Source organism: Lytechinus pictus, chromosome 7 (genome assembly GCF_037042905.1).
Source record: "Lytechinus pictus isolate F3 Inbred chromosome 7, Lp3.0, whole genome shotgun sequence".
NCBI lineage: Eukaryota > Metazoa > Echinodermata > Echinoidea > Temnopleuroida > Toxopneustidae > Lytechinus > Lytechinus pictus.
Window position 1 is genome coordinate 27890363 of NC_087251.1, and position 19130 is coordinate 27909492.

Sequence of the window (19130 nt, forward strand, 5' to 3'; positions counted from 1 at the left end):
TATCTACCCAGTTAGGGGTGTGCAGTTGTATCATAGATAAATGCAATATTGGTTCATGACAGTAGAAAGTTGAACAAGTGTATTTAAGATCATAATATTTTGGCAAATACAAATAATCGATTGTAATCAATACTCATACAACAAGTAAACATAGAATGATATTTTTTAAGAAAAGTGATAAAAAGTTTCATATCTCTTTCCGTTTAACAGGAGCTGTCACCACAAGAATCAGAAGCACTGGGAAACTACTGTGACACAAATGTAAGTTATGTTATCGTCTAAGGGAGTGTTGCAAGGAAATGACCTGTTATCAGTGGCGAAAATTGGATGCAAATTATAGAACAAATTTAAGTTGAGTGAATGAATTCAATCCTTTATGGCAATTAGCAGAGCTGTGAGTGTTTCACAAACGTTGACTGAATTGCACTAAAATCCCAAGTTGTGTGAGGTATATAATGCATCAATACATTGGTCAGATCCCGCTCATATGTACATGTATGCTGTCCTTTATTCAAAGATGCCCCTTTGTGAAACAGCCCCAGAAATCAGTTGCAAGATTAAAAATTGGTTTGGGTACCTACAGTTGCTTGCAAAAATTATAGATAACATATTAATCATATGGAGTCTACCGTTAAAAGATACCTTATTGTATTGAATAGTTAATTCATCGTATAGGCATTGAAACATTTGTTTGGTACAGGTGCAGGAATTGAGGGGGAAAATTCCATGATTGTCAGTACAGTTGAAGTTTATATTGTTTGTGTTTTTTCTCCTTTTTTTAGGATTTAGATGTCAGTCTCCATCTATTGCGGAATGTATGTTTCTTCTGTGACAGCAATGGATTGGTGAAGATGAGGCAGTGCTTCCAACAATCTACTCCTGAGACACTGCCATTCTCCTCAGCGCATGCAATGTTCACTGTCGTTACTAATGTAAGATGTAACTTCTTCCTTCCTACTATCAAACAAATTACAGAAATCGTTTGTAAATTACTATATTTTTGTCTTACCTGCACAGCAGGGTGAGACTATAGGTGCTGCTTTTCCGACGGGGGCGGAATCAACATTGTTAAGGTTAAGTTTTTGAAATGTCAACATAACATAGAAAGTATACGCACCTATTCCATACACACTCATTACATCGTCTTGCATGATGTTCAGGTCACATGATCATGGTCAATGAACTTTGTCCATGTTGAGGTATCAGCATTAAATCTTTACCAAGATGAAGTTTTGAAATGTCATCATAACTTTGAAAGTAAAAGGGCCTATTTGATAAAACTTTCATATAATGCTTATCAGGTATCTGCAAATGAACGGATGTAATTTCACGTCTCTTTCAAAGAGGTCAATGAACTTTGTGAACTTTATTATCAAATGAATGCTTGTTCTTTCCTCTCATTTTGAAATATCATTCATCATACATGTAGTTGTTTTTAAAGTCAGTTCTGCTGCTAGATGGATTTTGTAATGCAGGCAAGACTTTCAGAGTTGTTCCACTTTTTTATATTGGTGGTAAACTTCTTTTGTTTCTATATTTTTGTCATTTTAAAAGTATTTGTCTGGTAAGCATTTTTTTTTTCATTTTGGGGGAAGGAGCGGCAGGAGGGAGGGGGGGGGGGCTCTAATGTTAGTTGTTTGGTATAACTCAAGAATATCCTTTAGTTAATTTTGAGGGAGTTATCTCATTTCCAATTACACATTTGGAATAAAATGAGATGAATATGCTTCTTATTGACTATTCTGAAGGGATAAAAGAATGAAAATTGCACAATAGTTATTATTTAGAACTTATCCAAGTAGAAAAACACTCTAATTTATTTTGTAGGTCTTTGGTTAGATATTTTTCTTTGCATATCAAGACCCACATATCTGAATACTAGGCCTACTACCCCTCTCCCTCTATCTTTCTCTCTCAGTTTTGATTCCTGATAAAATATAGTTCTTTATTTGAGTAATAGCATGATTTTGAAGAATATGCGAGGGTTGTGAAACCTGTTACGCCTATTTCATCACTCTATGCTGTTCTATTTTAGGAAATGGTTTCACATGCAGCACTTTCAATCTACTGTTTGTATTTAAGATGGACATAGAAAAAAATAATAAGTTCTTATTTTGATAATTTACATCATTATGCCTAACAAGGTCTTTACATAATCATTTTTCTATGTTAACCTTATAAGTTCCAACACAAACCCCATGCTAGCTAGAAGTTATATATTTGCATATGATACAAAACTCCAGTTAATACAAGATTTCAACAATATACTGTTGGACGTGATATCCAAAAAGCACTCTTGTTTGTTATTTGTCATTTTCATGTGGTATGTACATGTACATGTATGTGTAAGGCTCTATAGCAAATTAGAGCTACATGTGTGTTCAATTGTTTAATATGTTGTAATTGTAAGATAATCCATGTTCAAAAATACCGGTACCATCAGTTGTAAATCTGAATATCATATCAATTTTATATCAATATTATGTATCAGGTCCTAGTACTGTATTTAAATAGAAATACATTCAGATTCATATTTCTTTAAGCTGGACTTTTAATGAAGAGTCATTAGTTTTTTTCTTTCTTTTAAGGTATGTCACATGTTCTTTTACAATTGAATTAGCAATATATGTATTTTTTTTTCATTTCAATTGGTTGTGTGGCTGTAATATGGGCTCAGATATATTCTGCTGTGTTGACACATTATCTAAAAGAGCTACATGTGTACGCTCAGTTATGAATTATTTTGATGATTGCAATATTTCATATTTAATTTTAAGAAATTAAGATCTATTATAAACACTACATGTACAATTCTCGCTACCCCAAATAGCGATTTCGCCGAGATCCGGGAAAAATCCCCGTAACGTGCATTGCATTATGGGATAGCTTTTCGGTATTACAACTTCCTGTTCGGAAGTCCAATGCACTGTTTTGCCATTCAGATCAACAGTGCCGTCATCCACAACGTCGCTTTTGCTCAGAAAATTCGTGATCACAACCCTCTCTTTCACGATACAGTTTAACGGCCTGTTCTGCTAAAGTCACTAATTCTGCCCAACGCTTTCCATTGCACGGTATTCCTTTGTCAGTTAAGATTTTTTAAAGTTCCGAAACTGATTTTTTAAATCCATTTTGTGGTCGACGAAAAATTGAACGGAATGAATGCTGTAGTGTATATATTTAGTGTCTAGTCGAATACGATCTTGATGTCAGGCCGGTCGCTAAAAGCAAAATTTTAAGATATTCATTTTTTGTTTAATTTTTTTATAACCAAATAAAAACATGAATAAAAATTACTTTCACGTAAAATATATATTTTTTTTTTATTTATAATTCAAATGGAATCAAAACTGACCAAATTAAATAAAAATTATCATAATCTGTACATATTACGCTGATTGGCATCGATTTCAGCGTGGTGGAATCAGTATCGCGAACCTCGCGCGCGCATGACTCTGAACCGGAAGTGGTGATGACGACCCGACAGAGTGAAAATTATCTCGTCTTGCGCATTATGAGATTTTTGTTCCTATTTGGGGTAGCGAGAATTAAATTCCCCCTTAATATGAAAAGTGTAATCTTTTAATGAAAGGGTTTGAGGGATATGTCCTGGGTTCCGTTTCATAAAGGCGTGTTATAATAACAAATACAACATTTCTATAACAACTTTACCATAAGCCAATGAAAGGATTTTGGTAGCTGTTAACTTTTATTGCAAATTTGTTATTGTAACAAGTTTTATTAAACGGAACCCTGGTCTACATTTTCCTACAATTGTTTACTATTTGTAACCTCTTTGACAAAATCAAATTGATGAGTGATTATGCAGTGAAGGGCAAAATGGACACTTTGTTAAAGTGACAAGAAATTAAGGGTAATTTTTGCAAATGTCCTTTCTAGTTCATGTTCAAGTGCTGCAGTGTAAAATATTCTTTCACACTTATACAGCCTTTTTTGTTCATTCTTTTGAAGTCGAGTGAGCGCATTCTTTGTGGAAATCAGTGTTGTTTAACTCTTCCATTTGCAATTTCCCTAAGCAATCTAACTTTACTGAAATTTTAAGAAAATTACTCATGCTACCAAGATGTGTTGTCAATTTGCTGCATGTAGCAAACAAATGAGGTAATATCATAGTGGCTGAGCGAACATACTTGAAATTAATATCAGAAATGATACCTGGATCATTTCACTGGTAATATTGTATTGAAATGACTCTTGTGACTGAACTTCTACATAACTCGATGGGTCAATCTCATTTTGACACAGCAGTTAGATGATAGGTGTAAGAAAACTCCTACCAACTTATTTTTCAGAAAAGCAGTTGATTTTATGGTTGATTGCTAAATTTCCTGTTTATTTCCTTTGTTATCTTTATTTTTTCTAACATATGCTCTTGATATTAGTCATTCTATCTCATGTTACAAAATATAAACATTTTTCTTTGATTGAATCCATTTCAAAAGGATAATTTTTTTATCGTATATGCTGTGCTTTAAAAATTGCCAGAGATTTTGTAATCACACCATAAGATTTATATATATATACATATGTATATATATATATCTTTTATTACAAGTATGAATTTTTCATGTTTTGTGTAAAAATGAGGTGATTGTACGAATTCTTATATACTTGTAAGTGTGGAAAAGACTAGAATAGTTTTGCTCTGTGTTTATTGGATGGATGAAGTAGATACTAACTGATTAGTGCTGTGATATGGTTATTTCCAATTCTGTTTAATGAAGAGTAAAATTGGATGGTTTAATTTACGCAGCATAAAAAAACATTGGCACAAATTTTCTTTTGTGGGACCAGTCATAAATCAAGGGAGACCTGCTTCGTAACATGGGAACTCTACTTTTAGGGACATGGAAAGTAAAGATTATCAGTTGGTAAAAACTTATACTTACATGAATATTTAATAGAGTTTTATACCCTGCCCTATCTGCTTTTATTTTCATGATTAACCATTTTATTTCCTGACAAAACTTTAAATTAGCTATCAGCTACATCCAGAGTAAGACTTGTGACAGGGATTTGTTCTTGAAACAAGCAGGAACTGTGCTAGTAAGCACCTTCATTTTCTGAGATTGGATCAAAGTAACAAGTTTAGATCTGGCATTTCATGTCAGACCATCTGTAACAAATTACACTTTTGAAGTGATTTGTTTTAAAGTATATCTTTTCCTTGTTCTTTTCTTTTTAATAGCTGAGGATGTGGCTGCACTTACATGCCATCATGCAATTTGTTGTCCCCCTGAGAACTCACATAATAAGGTAAGTCAAAGGTCATATCCATATGACCTCAAGGTCAAATTGATTAGGCCAAACTCACTGCTGTACCCCCAGAGGCCTGTCATGCAATTTCATTGAATCCACCAAAGTTAAAGGAAACCAAAACCCAGAAGAGAAGCAATCTTATTGGTAAGAGTAAAATGAGAGGAACAATTTTTTAAAGTTTCATCAAAATTGGTTATGAAATAAGCAAGTTATGGACGTTTAAAAAGTCTTGTTGTACTTTCTATGGGGATCCTCAAATTGGCAAACGTCCTTCAAAATGGCTGATTTTGTAGACAACTCTCCCATTTGTTTTGTTCACAAATTTTCAGATTTCCCCTTTATTTTACATATTTCACATTATCTCCTCCTGACATTGGCATATGTGGTGTGAATTATATTTTCCCATGATACATGTTGTGCTCAGAAGGAGGCAAGATGCAATTTGAAAGATAATGAGGAAAAATTGAAAATTTGTGTACAAAACAAATGGAGAGTTGTCCACAAAATCAGCCATTTTGAAGTACGTTTGCCAATTTGAGGATCCCCATAGAAACTACAACAAGAGTTTTCAAACTCCCATAACTTGTTTATTTCATAACCGATTTTGATGAAACTTTTTTTAATTGTTCCTCTCATTTTACTCTTTCCAATAAGATTGCTTCTCTTCTTGGGTTTTGGTTTCCTTTAATTTCTTTTAGGTAATTGAATACACTCTCATCAAAGAATTTCAAAGTGCAAATAAAACTCTAGAGGTGAAAGGTCATTGTTGTTTAATTGCCTTTATGTGTTTAACAATTTTCTAAATCAAATTTTAAATTAAATTTTTAGATTTCATGCAGTGTGTTTTATGATGATATTTCTGTGTATCTTAAATTAAGTACAGGTATTTAATATAATGATAAAGATATAAGTTGCAAAGAAAAGCCAAAATTAAAAGATTTATAAAACTTGAGACAAGGTTAAACATAGTGGCTTCCAGCCCTCACCTTGTTTAACTTCCGATTATTCAGTGCATATGGATGATTGAAATGGTGAGAGCAAATCACTTGTTTCCGCTGTTATGTCTTCTTAAATGTCATTTTGGAGTCAATGCGTGGGAGGGAGCAAAGAATGTCTCATGTTAATGTACATGACTTCCCCCCGCCCTATATATCTCAGTCTGACCTTGTTATCAAAGAAAATACAGGTAATGGACTTTAATGTTTGATTAGAAATCAAGAAGGACCCAAATGATACAATTAGCAATGCAATTTAATTAAATAGAGTATCAAATTGTATGTTATTTCATAATTAATGGTGCAAATTGAAGTAGTTTCCTATCTCACACTTTTTAATATGTGTGCTTGAAACATAACACTAATCTTTGAGGGGACTTGTTTGATGACCTAAAGTCTTTTGTTCTAGAGGATTTCTTCACCAAGTAGGGGATTCTCCCATCTGTATTCATATTATGAGTCACCATAGACTTGTGGGACTGATTAAGCTCTGAGTAGGATCATCCAGTTCTATTTCTGCCGAGGCTGGGGTAGCCCAAACTTTTTTAAAGATGTTTTTACAAAGGACATTTTTCTATGTGGATCCCACCTATAGATATCTGTGTAAGTTGCCCGACAAGGAGCTTCGAGGAAATGGAGCTCGGCACATGGCTGATATGATGTGGAGCGCCATCAAGGAGCCAGTAGAGAGCCCTCTATGTTTCGATCAGGACAGTCTGGAGCTTGCTTTCAAGTTTTTCACATCGGCTACCCTCACCATGAGGCTAACTGGCTTAGGTCAAATCACTGTAAGTTTTTCCAGGTGTTTTCTAATGTATCAATATCTTTTAAGCATCAATTTAAAGTCTACAACTATAATTTTGCCTATTCTCAATAATCAGCAGTCAAGAAATAATTGTGATTAAGAATAATATATATACACTAGTAATCGAAACTAATTAATCTCTGAATTTAACAGTTATCTCATCATATGCAATTAATTTAGTTGTTTTTGTTTTAATATCTCTTTAAATATCTCCTCTTTCTTTCTCTCTCTCTCTCTTTCCTTGTCTTTCTCTATCTTCAACCATTTTCTCTTTCTGTTTGTCAATATCTATTTCTGTCTTGCTATTTTCAGAATCAAATCCATATGTTCAACGAGGTTTATCACAATGAATCAGTCACGGATGTAGAAAAGTAAGTCCACTCTTCCTCATTCTTCATACTCTTGAGCTGAGTACTTAGAATTAAACCCTTTCATTCCTGAATTCTGTAATTCCCACAGGCTTTGTAAGGGAACCACCCGGTTTCAGTAGACAACTGGTTAACATTTGGTTCTTGATATCCAGGCAGACAAATGAAAACATTTTATTTCCTTGTAATTTATAAAATGTGATTTAAAATGTTAAATTGTATAATTCCATCTCAGTGTTTTTAATTTCTGATCCTACCTCATTTTTTTTGTGCTCAGTCATATTTTATAGTTCAATTCTACAGTCAAACCTGTACACAAAGACTGACCAAGGGAGACAAGGAAAATGGTCTTTATGAACGGGTGACGTTTGTAGACAGGTCCCTGTAATACAAAAATTGGGAATACTGTTGTTGGAAAACCCAAATTAACGTCTGTATAGATGAGTTGTCTTTCTATTCAGGTGGTCACTAGAGCAGGTTTGACTTTATTATGAGATGGCTTATTTGTTTGTTTCATTGTATCCCAAATTAGCCTTAGTGCTTTTATGTATGATGGAAATTTCAGATGATAATTGATATTTGGCTGAAATTTTACAAACCTTCCACTCTTTAAAATAGAATATTCTGTGTCATATTTCTTTTGCAGTATGGGCTCTGAACTGACAAAATGGCTGCTAGAGAGGGAAATCGTTGAGCATATATTTGGTCCCAATATGCATGTGGAGGTGAGAGGCAATAGCTTAAGATAACATGAAGCAATAGCTTAAGATCAACAATTAACATGAGTCTGACTTGTTATGAATAAAATAAAGCTTAGAATTTCCAAGTGTTTTTCTCACCGTTGCCTATTAAAGATTTTTGTGGGGCAGTAGTCCACAGCTGAGAACATTCTATGAAAAAAATGAAATTGAACAGAATTTACCACTTAATTTAGTTTATTTCAATTACCTCTATTACACAATATTCAGTTTTAAACCTTAAATCATTAACTAAACAAGCATTAGTTGTGAATACATTTGGTTGCATTATATTTTGCTTAAGGCGGTAAAACAGTTGTAAAGAAGCAATTATTTGTGAAAACTTAAGACTATAGATTACATTTTTGGTTATAAACATATCATGATTTAGTAAGCTTACTTCATGAATAAAGCATTATATTGTTGACCCAGGATTTTTTTGTGTAGCCTGTAGACTTCCTTATATTTCTGAATTGAGGGAGAGGATATGAACTTCAACATTTCCAATTGTGTGATCTGATTTTCCTATTTTTGCGTAAGAAATGGCTCCAGTGACTTTTGAAAATTTACTATGTTGTCTTAAATGGATACTCACTCAATCTTGACTTGACATACTGGAGTGTTGTGGCCCAGTGGATAAGTCTCTGGACTTTGAAACAGAGGGTCGTGGATTCTAATCCCAGCCATGGCGTAATTTCCTTCGGCAAGAAATTTATCCACATTGTGCTGCACTCAACCCTGGTGAGGTGAATGGGTACCTGGCAGGAATTTATTCCTTGAAATGCATGTGCGCTGTAATCTTAGTAATTATGGCTGCCAAGCTACAGCTGGGGTAATAATATCCAAGTCCTTTGGAAGCGCATAGAGACATTATTCATAATTCTGATTTGCGCTATACAAAAACTATATTATTATTGTTATTAATCAAATTGTTCGATAGGTAGTCGATGGGTATAGGATCACTCCTGCCAAATTATTTTAATGAAATATGTTGAAAAGATGTGGGTTTCGTAAAAGGGGGGGGGGTAATTCTTGGCGTATTTAAAATCAACAACATAGACCCTACTTAAAGCAGAATTTTCAATTATAAGCTCTTGTCTGATTTCAGATTATCAAGCAATGCCAGGTGATCCTGAATTTCCTTGCTAGTGACGGCGCCCTCACCCTAAAGCACCTGGACACCGTGTGGGCGGCGGCCCAGCTGAAGCATTCTGGTCGCTACGTCCACGATCTCTTCCCCCATCTCATCAAACATCTTGAATCGCGTCCCCTTCTCCATCTCATGCAGCTGGTCTCTAAACTCCATCCATCTGAACACACTGAACAGGTAAGTAGGGAAATGTATGAGATATCGTATCATGGTGTGTTTAGATGAATTGTTATTCTTAAGTTTTATCATATCAATGAGTACTAATCACTGAACGTTCTTGATATGCAGCAGCCATCAGAACACTCCTCGTAGACCAGTGAAGAAAAGATTGAAAAGCTTTGGAAGGAAAGAAAAGAAGAAATTTGAACTATCTTGTACAGCTGATTTCTGATCTGGAGTTTATTGTAGGGTTAGGGGATGGGCTATGATTAACCCTATGAACCCGATAGGCCGGAATACCAGCCTTCCAGTGAACGTGCATATACCTGATGGGTTCTAAATGTCAGGTGATCTTTTAAAATGACGTCATCTTTCTAGCACGTGTAGGGATGTTTAGTCGATAATTTCAGTCAAGATTGGTATTGATTTCGGAAGGTTTTAGCCATAATAAAGGCCAAAATATGCCACTCTTATGCGATTGCCCTTGTGGCATGTGTGGTAATACACGGTGTAATATGCGGCGAGTCACATGCTATGTGGGAGCTATTGGTAAATCTGACCTCAGTCAAAACAGACACTTAAGTTGATATTTCTGTTTGTAGACTAGTTCTACGATAAGCTAAACAACTTCAGCCGGCCCGGTCAAGGTACTAGCGTGGGGAAGATGCCGTACGTTGGGCTCGAATCATGGGAGCTTGTGAATGTGGACCATACGTGCAAATAATTCAGGGTATGGGTCACCGCTGGCCCTAATAATTTAGGGTTCAAAGGGTTAAGGATAAAAGAGCTGTGAAGTTGGTTCACTTTGCTTTACCAATCCTCTGAAGACCACCAAGTGTATTTAGGACAATCCCTACCAACAAACCTCATGGCAACAGTCAAAACAAAATTGTAGCACTTCTTGTCTCTCCTTTGCTTAATAGACCCTCTACATCTTACAGGTCATCACCAAGTGTGCATTGGACAATGTTCTTTTCACAGAGGTCATGACAGCAACTCGAAGCATATCTGATATTTATTTCCTTTCCTTTGCTTCACAGACACTCTACCTATCCCAGGTGATCACCAAGTGTGTTTGGGACAATGCCCTGTCAACGAGAGCCATGGCAGCGACCACATCCCATCCCAGAAGATTGCTGCCTTCTGTCCAAGTCTCACCCACCACCCAAGACTTCCCGCTACTCAAGAGCAGTCTGGAGAAAGGCAGATGTAAGAAACACCAGGGGCTCATACTAAAGAGCTTACTAATCAATTGTACAGTTGATTTATATCGTTAACTGCACATGATGATCACTGTAATTAAGCATAAAAATCAACCACATGATCAAGTTGTAAGCTTTATATTATGGGGCCAAAAGATTGTTTCTGTATGCTATTAATGCTTTGTTTACTGATCTTGTTGGTCCCATGTACAATGCATAATGGAATTACAGAATTCGCAATTGGTTACATTATGAGTAACTTTGTAGATTACTCAGATTTCGACAAGCAAAATTTGATTTCTCAATTTTTTGCCATTGACAGAAGGTGAAAGACTTTGATGTCGATAAACATTCTTTATATTATTTAGTGCTAAGTATATTACAGGCCGTAATTCAGTGACCTCATTCAATACTTTATCAAAACAAAATCTTCAGGGATTCGGGCCCACACTCTTTTGCAATATAATTCTGAATCCCACAATGTATGTACTTTCTACTACATAGGCTTTTGCATCCTATCGGCTACCCATTTAACACTTGGGTGGAGCGAGTAAACTGTGCATTGATGCACTAAGCCACCTAGACAGGAATAACTGTCGTTTCTGGGGATTTCTTTAACAATTTCTGACATTTTACTATCCCCATTCACCGACAGTTGTACCTGAGTGCGAGCCCGCATGTGTAATCATGTCGCCCAATTCCGGCCTATAGTGTTTTGTCTAGATTTTTTTTTTTTAGGTCTAAATGACGGTTCTAGGACAACTACCCCCTGGACAATCACCCCCCGGACAACTACCCCCCGGACAATTACCCCCCGAGGACAATTACCCCCCGGACAATTACCCCCCGGACAATTACCCCCCGAGGACAACTACCCCCCGAGGACAATTACCCCCCGGACAATTACCCCCCGGACAATTACCCCCCGGACAACTACCCCCGGACAATTACCCCCCGGACAATTACCCCCCGGACAACTACCCCCCGGACAATTACCCCCCGGACAATTACCTTCAGAAAATCCCCCCTTCTCTCCAGCATCAATGTTAGAATTAAGCGGGACCCATTGTAAGTTTTGGTCGGTGGCACAGGTTTCCGAAATATTTTCTACTTCATCTTACGTGTATAACTTTTTCTTTCTCTTTTATATTGCTCTTTCTCCTGTTCTCTCACTTTCTTCTTTTTTCCTTTTTTGTTTAGCGGCGCCTTCTGCATCATGAAAAATGGGGGGGGGGGGGCTTGCACCCGAAACCTCCCGTTTGGCTATGCATATATACATCAGAAAATTTGTAAACTGGCCCTCATTCTAAGTTTTCATTTAACAATTGAACACGTTGAGTCATAATAATCACAAATGCTGAATATCTTTGATTCCAACTGATCTGATTTTTTTGAATATTTATTTTGGGTTTAATTTCAGGTAAGAAATCAGGCAAATAGATAAATCGTTAAAAAAAACACCTTTATAGGTAGAAATATTGAAAGTCGATAACGCAACTATGAACACTAACACTGTCAAGTAGACCTATTAATCTGTTTTTTTAACAGTTCAACTAACAAGAAGCTAAGAATTATGAAACAATTGGTGCACATTCCAGATTAAGATGTGGCTTTATAACTTAATACAGTAAGCTAAAAAACTTAAAGAAAAGATAATACACACAAGAACACCTTGTAAATTACAAGGTGTTTTTGTGTGTAGTATTCTTGGGTGAAAGCAATTAAACATTAAAGAAGGAAATTAAGTACCAAATTTACTAAATTGTAAACAATATGACATATTCAAATACAGTGTTTGTTCTATACAAATTGACAATCATGATGGTATACAATTCGTTTAAGGTGCATTTTAAGGACGGTTTGTAAGAATTTATTAAGAAGTAGGCCTATGCAAATCAAATAATGCGACCGAGCATCGTGAGCTGAAAATATTAATATTTAGACCATAAAACGGACATTTTACAGAGCACTTGAAAAATCAATTTGCAAATTTAAAAATAATGAAAGCTCGATATCCGAGATGAAATATGTTTTGTATATTGGCTTCGAAACTTGATATTTTAAGCTTCATATCAGCCTATATTGAGCAAGATATTAATCTCATCGAAAAAGCAATGCGAGCGCGAAGCGTGAGCGGAAAATACTTGATATTCCGGTATGAAAATGGTGAATTTGAGCACTATCTAAAGCATTGTGTAGGGAAATTGTGAAGTGGATTTGTAAAGCACTTAATAAATGATGCGAGTGTGAAGCACGAGCTGATATCTTCATTATTATTTTGACCTAGGACCTGGTCATTCTATAGGTTTAAAGGAGAATGAAACTCTTGGAGCAAGTTAGCTTTTGTGAAAGCAGAAAATTCAAAGAATAAGATCAACAAAAGTTTGAGTAAAATAGGACTAGCAATAGAAGAGTTATGAGCATTTGAATGTCGAGATCACTAATGCTATGGAGATCCTCTTATTGGCAATGCGACCAAGATCTATGATGTCACAGATGAACAACTCTCCCCTTTTGGACACTGAAAATATACCCCAAAACATCTCTTTTTGCTCATTCTAATCATATGACAAACGATTCATCAATGATATAATGTTGTGAAACCTCTGTACTTGTCCTCTCATAAAGAGAACACTTCACCTTGTGATAGACTCTATAAAAGTGAGAATATGAGTGAAATAAGTACTAAAGTAATGAGGGAGTTGTACGTGTGTGACATCACAGATCTTGGTCGCATTGCCAATGGGAGGATCTACATGGCATTAGTGATCTCAATATTCAAATGCTCATAACTTTCTTATTATTCATTCAATCTTCCTCAAACTTTCAACAATATGTTTCTTTGATTTTTCTCTTTGATATGGATTCAGCTGGTTTCAAGGGTTTCATTCTCCTTTAAGGACATTTTGTCATCATATGAAAACAACCAAAAAATTACTTTTTTTCTTTCCAGGGCTCTTTTTGGAGAAACTTAAAAATTTTCCAGGGCTACTTTTTCATTTTCCAGGGCTCTTTTTCCACTTTCCAGGGCTACAATTTCTGGAGCTATTTCGCGGCTTTTTTGCGTTTGTGTGTGTGTGTATGTGTGTGTGTGTATATATATACACGGTAGCTAGCATATACCAGGGAAGTATAACACTTCCCTGGTTTGACCTTCGCATTGTTTCTTCGAAGTGATTGTTTATGATTTTAGTGTTGTGATGATAGATTGATTTTGATGCTTGAACGATATCTGAGTTGATTCATGGACCTAATACAGACCTATTCAGATTAAATCATGGAGGTAGAACCTCCATGAATTAATCCAAGTTTGAATGTTTGATACTTGGTTGACGTGAGCTTTGCGTGTTTACTATTTAGTGTTATAGCCCATTTGCTAAATTAATCTAGAAAGATCTGTATTCGTGTCTAAAGACAATGTAAAAGAAAAAGAAAGTTCTGAATTTGTACAATTCTGAGGTAATTTATTTTATCATACAATATAGGTACCTGCAAATGTTATGAAGTTGAACAAATATCCTTCGTACATATTTGACTGAAAGTTATTTAAATGACACTTTTTAAAAAAGACTTGAAATTATTCATACAAAATAATGATATAAGTCATAAAGGTCATTGAATTGTTAAGCGTTCGTATCAGTTACACAGATTCATGACAAAAAGGCCTACCAGAACCAAAACTGGCAATTTCCATCATCCATCATGAATGCCTAGCCTTGCACGGCCTCTAATTGAAATGAACTTATCCACGTCTTTGCAAATTTTACCTGACCTAATTTCTCCACACAGTGAGAGAGGCCATGTGGCAGCCAAACCAAAACAGAATGAAAAGGGCGGCAATCTCGTACCCCCCCCCCACCACCACAAGAATATCAGATTTCCAAACATGTGCTTCTCAAGATTGTGCAATACATGACGGAGACAAAGAAAGTTATGTAAACAAATTGCCGAGGGTTGATGTCCCTGAATTAAGGGGCTAGTCTACGTTTTCAGTCACTTAAGAAAATGGCGAACTGGCCAAAGGTGAAATACATCATTGAAACAAAAATGAATGTTTGGATTAAAATAACGAAGATTAAATGAAATATGACTGAAAAATATCCATAGTTGAATCTCTACTTTTATTACTGACAGAACAATAACATCATTTTTTTTAATTAACTTCTTGCCAATATTCCAATAAGGCAAGACTCCCATTTAAGACAAGCAAGCAAACGTTATCAATGGGATTTTTGAATGAAAGAAAAAAAAATCAAAGCGTGATTTTTTTTAAAGGGATAGACGAGACTCTTGTTTTGAACAGAGATATAAAAATATTTAAAAACAAACAAGAGGTGATAAACACTTCATTAAAATTATAATGAAGTTCGTAGTGAATTACAACTTGTAAAAGGAGAAATTAACAAGAATAATAGGGAAATAAAGTTTGGAAGAAAAGAAGGAATGAGGAGAGACAAGCTTTGGGGGGAAGGATCAAGATGGGTGGCTGCAGCTCGACATGGGGCTAGAGCTAGAGTGTACATAAATGGGAGGGGGGGGGGGAGCAATTGTCTATCAAGTCGCCCAAAATCTTACACCTTCAAACTTCTCACACAATCCACACACAAATCCCAGTTCATGATACAATCACAAGTGTCGCTCAACACATGCGCACGTGGTCTCTACTGGCATTTTACAGTCACACACACAGAAATACACACTACACACAATGCACACGATGCATCCCCATACCACATGCAGTCACACTGAGCCTAAAGCACACAAGCAGAGAAACGTTCTGCTCGAAGTGTATGACTCCTCGGCTCCCAATTCTACATTTATTTTATCTCAGTGCTTGGAGTCGGCGCTGGGGCCGATTTTCGTCCATGAATGAGAGAGCATGGCAAAGACTCGAGTCCCTTTATCTCCCCGACTCTGGCATTGAGAATCGGGTAGACTCGATTACCCGGCGCTGGCTCCCAAGCCTAGTTGACGGGGGCGATTATGAGTTTTGCAGTCGCCCTCGTGTGAATGTTTTTAGCCCTTTTCCGGGGCTCTTTTTGGACTTTCCGGGGCGAATTCGCCCGCCGCCCCCGTGTAATTTTTTGGTTGTATGAAAATGATGACAACTTTCTTATTCCTCTTCCTGAGTGCGATATGAAACATATGAAACTGTGATATTGTCGATATTCTTTTCTGAAAAGGGACAATTTAGTCATTAAGAATTCATGGAAATTTTAATATCATATTTATTAATGTAATAAGCCTAAATGAGTGAGTAAAATGTGTTGACACTGAGGCCTGAAAACTGGATATTTTAAGCACTTTTGTAATCATGAATAGGATTTGTGAGTTGATATATTTTTAACAAAAATGCGAGCGCAAATCGTGAGACGAAATTTTTGGTAAACTGTCATAAAAGGGGGGTTTTAAGTAGTTTGTTATATAATTTGGCAAATCAAATAATGCGAGCGCACAGCGCAAGCTGCAAGTTATATTCACACCATAAAACGGACATTAAACAGAGCACTTAAAAATCAGTTTGTAAATCAAACTAAATTATAAATAATGTCCGAGCTGAAATATGCTTTGTAATATCAACTTCAAAACTTGACATTTTAAGCTACATATCAGCCTATTTAGCAAGATGTGTATCTCATCGAACAGGCTATGCGAGCCCGAAGCGCGAGCGAAAAAAATAATAAAGTGACATGAAATATATTTTTTAATCATTTTCCAAGTCATCCCCTGACCTTTTTTTTTCACTCGTCTCCCTCTTATCTTAACTCTTATTTTTCCTCCTTTCTTTCCCCTTCTTTTTCTTTTTTTCTTTCCCCCTTTTTTTTCATTTTTTTGCTCTGCCGATAGGGGGGGGCGGGCCCCTTGCCCCCCTGGATCTGCCTATGGATGGAGCTCAATTTTACAGCTTTCTTACGGCGTACGTTTGATTCCAAGATACTCGAGAATGCCTTGAGTACTTCTTACATCAAACGTACGGCCGACGTATGACTCTGTGCACTCCCTTTGTCTAGGGGGTAGTTGTCCGGGGGGTAGTTGTCTGGGGGGTAGTTGTCCGGGGGGTAGTTGTCCGGGGGGTAGTTGTCCGGGGGGTAATTGTCCGGGGGGTAATTGTCCGGGGGGTAGTTGTCCGGGGGGTAATTGTCCGGGGGGGTAGTTGTCCGGGGGGTAATTGTCCTCGGGGGGTAGTTGTCCTCAGGGGGTAATTGTCCGGGGGGTAATTGTCCGGGGGGTAATTGTCCTCGGGGGGTAATTGTCCGGGGGGTAGTTGTCCGGGGGGTGATTGTCCAGGGGGTAGTTGTCCTGATACCCTAAATGACATATTATCTTGAAGGATGGCCCACTATTTTCGCTAGTCTCTATCTTTCTTTTGATACTGCACATATTCCAAGAAAATATTGAAAATATACGTAGCGGAACAACCAAAATACAGAGACTGAAGCTTTTGGTCTATAAGCCACCATAAGACTCCAATACAAGGCGAGATTATGATCCGCTACACCAGCATGATACCTTCACATACACGTAATTTTATGTTGCTCATGACCTGATTTTATCTTTACAGTACCTCTATCAATGGGTGGTAACCGGAACAACAGTAGAACTTTAGAATTCCAAGGTATTAGACCAGATGAAGAGGAGAGCCCTTGCCATAGATGTCTACATTGTGATCAACATACTGATGAGGTACATTCATTCGATTATATATACCTATATCAATTTTTTATGTGTCACTTTTCTCTTGTTTGTTTCCTTGTTAAAGTTTCTTGGGCATACAATAACTATGAGGTAATTTGCCCACAAATCTCCACTTTTGATATCCCACCAAACGTGGCTTAATGGGAATGTAAAGGGATCAAGTTACTTCAGTTTCTGCTGAATACTCTGAGACTCTTGGCACACATATTGGTTGTGGAGTGAAGATGTACAAGTGTTGCCATGGTAATATGTATATTATGGCAAAAAAAATCAGAGAAAAAACCTCTGGAGCAAACCTCTTTTTAAGTCATGGGCCAATGCTCATGAGAATTAGAACATATATTGGTCTTTGAATGAAACATACATCACATTTAATTAATGTTTCAGTGATGCACTGTCATGATAATAGCATAGATATATTGGGCAAGTAAGATCGTTATTAAGGGCAGGGGTATTAACTACATTCAGGGATATTTATAGTTAATCTGTTGCTGCTGCTGTTTTTGTTGGTAGTGTCAAATGTTAATGATTGTTGTTTATATCATATCACTATCATAAACCATTATATCATTATCTTTATTTTATTTATGATTATTGCGTCATTCTTTCAGGAGGAGCATCTGGATGTGGTTGGTCTTGACCCATCCCATCTGGAGGATCATTCTTCAGATGTTATGTGCCATCACGACCTTGATGACCACCGCTCAGTACATTCCCACAGCTCGAAGACAAGCCATGCCGATTCATGGCGGTCAGAGGGTGAGATGGCCATTTGCCACGCCCATCACAAAACATCCCGCCATCCTTCGTCCCTCTGCGCCTCTGATCAGGACGACTCGGACAGCATTGATTCAGAGAACGAGGCGATGGCAACAAGTCCTGATCAGACAGACAGCGGAAGCGACGGTTCTGAAGGTAGCTATGAGGACAAAGGCGTGCCACTAGGGAGTGACTATGAAGACGTTAGCAATGGAAGTGATATGGAGATGGAAGGTGAGAGGGCTGTTTTGAGGAGAGATGGGAATAGACATGTCCTCAAACAGTTGGCGAAGACACTTAGGCATGGTAAGGATCATCATCATCACATGGATACTGGCAGTGAGCAGGGAGGAGATAGCTCTGATTCCAGCCCAGGTATAGTGTTATTCCAATCATGGCTTTTGCTAGTATATATCATTCATACATACTTCTGTCTCACATATTCAGTTACTTGCACACTAGCTGAACCAAGAACTGTGTTAAGCATCAGAATATTGGAATGGCTTGTCCCTTACAATTTGACAGTTTATCCATATCAAATTGTTTCTAAGAATAACATTTTATTGTTGATTGTTCATAATTTAATTTATTGTAATAATTCTTATCATATTGATTTTCTTTCTCAAAGTTAGATTGTAGGAGTAAGGTTTAAAATGTCTCTCAATTTGCCATTGATTTTCTAGATTATTAGAAGAGTTTACTGACTTCTTTCTGAATATGAATATATTTCAAACGTAATATTTTGAAAACTAAGTTAAGTGAATAGGCATGTACAATTTTTTAAACAGTTTGAGGAGACTGAAAAATAAAATTGGAATTGTAGAACCTTATGTACCTATTTACCCTTTGGCGGAAAGTTGAAAATACAGGAAAACTTGCATAAGTCGACCTTCCTTATGTCAAATATTTGTCCAAGCTGATGCATTTTTCATACCAGATTACGCAAACGATGTGATATATACCTCTTCTAAGTTGAATT

The 19130-nt window shown here is 36.6% G+C and overlaps 1 protein-coding gene across 2 annotated transcripts in view; it reads left to right on the forward strand.

Annotated features, from left to right (window-relative positions):
• Positions 1-19130, forward strand: part of LOC129264629 (ubiquitin carboxyl-terminal hydrolase 34-like) — a 105935-nt gene that overhangs the window by 17148 nt on the left and 69657 nt on the right. For both annotated transcript variants that reach the window (XM_064102395.1, XM_064102396.1), the window contains exons 4-13: positions 211-261; positions 783-932; positions 5210-5277; positions 6871-7063; positions 7393-7451; positions 8095-8173; positions 9294-9512; positions 10535-10703; positions 17259-17380; positions 18004-18526. In XM_064102395.1, the coding sequence (XP_063958465.1) occupies positions 211-261; positions 783-932; positions 5210-5277; positions 6871-7063; positions 7393-7451; positions 8095-8173; positions 9294-9512; positions 10535-10703; positions 17259-17380; positions 18004-18526 (1633 nt within the window). The remainder of the gene's footprint in view (positions 1-210; positions 262-782; positions 933-5209; positions 5278-6870; positions 7064-7392; positions 7452-8094; positions 8174-9293; positions 9513-10534; positions 10704-17258; positions 17381-18003; positions 18527-19130) is intronic.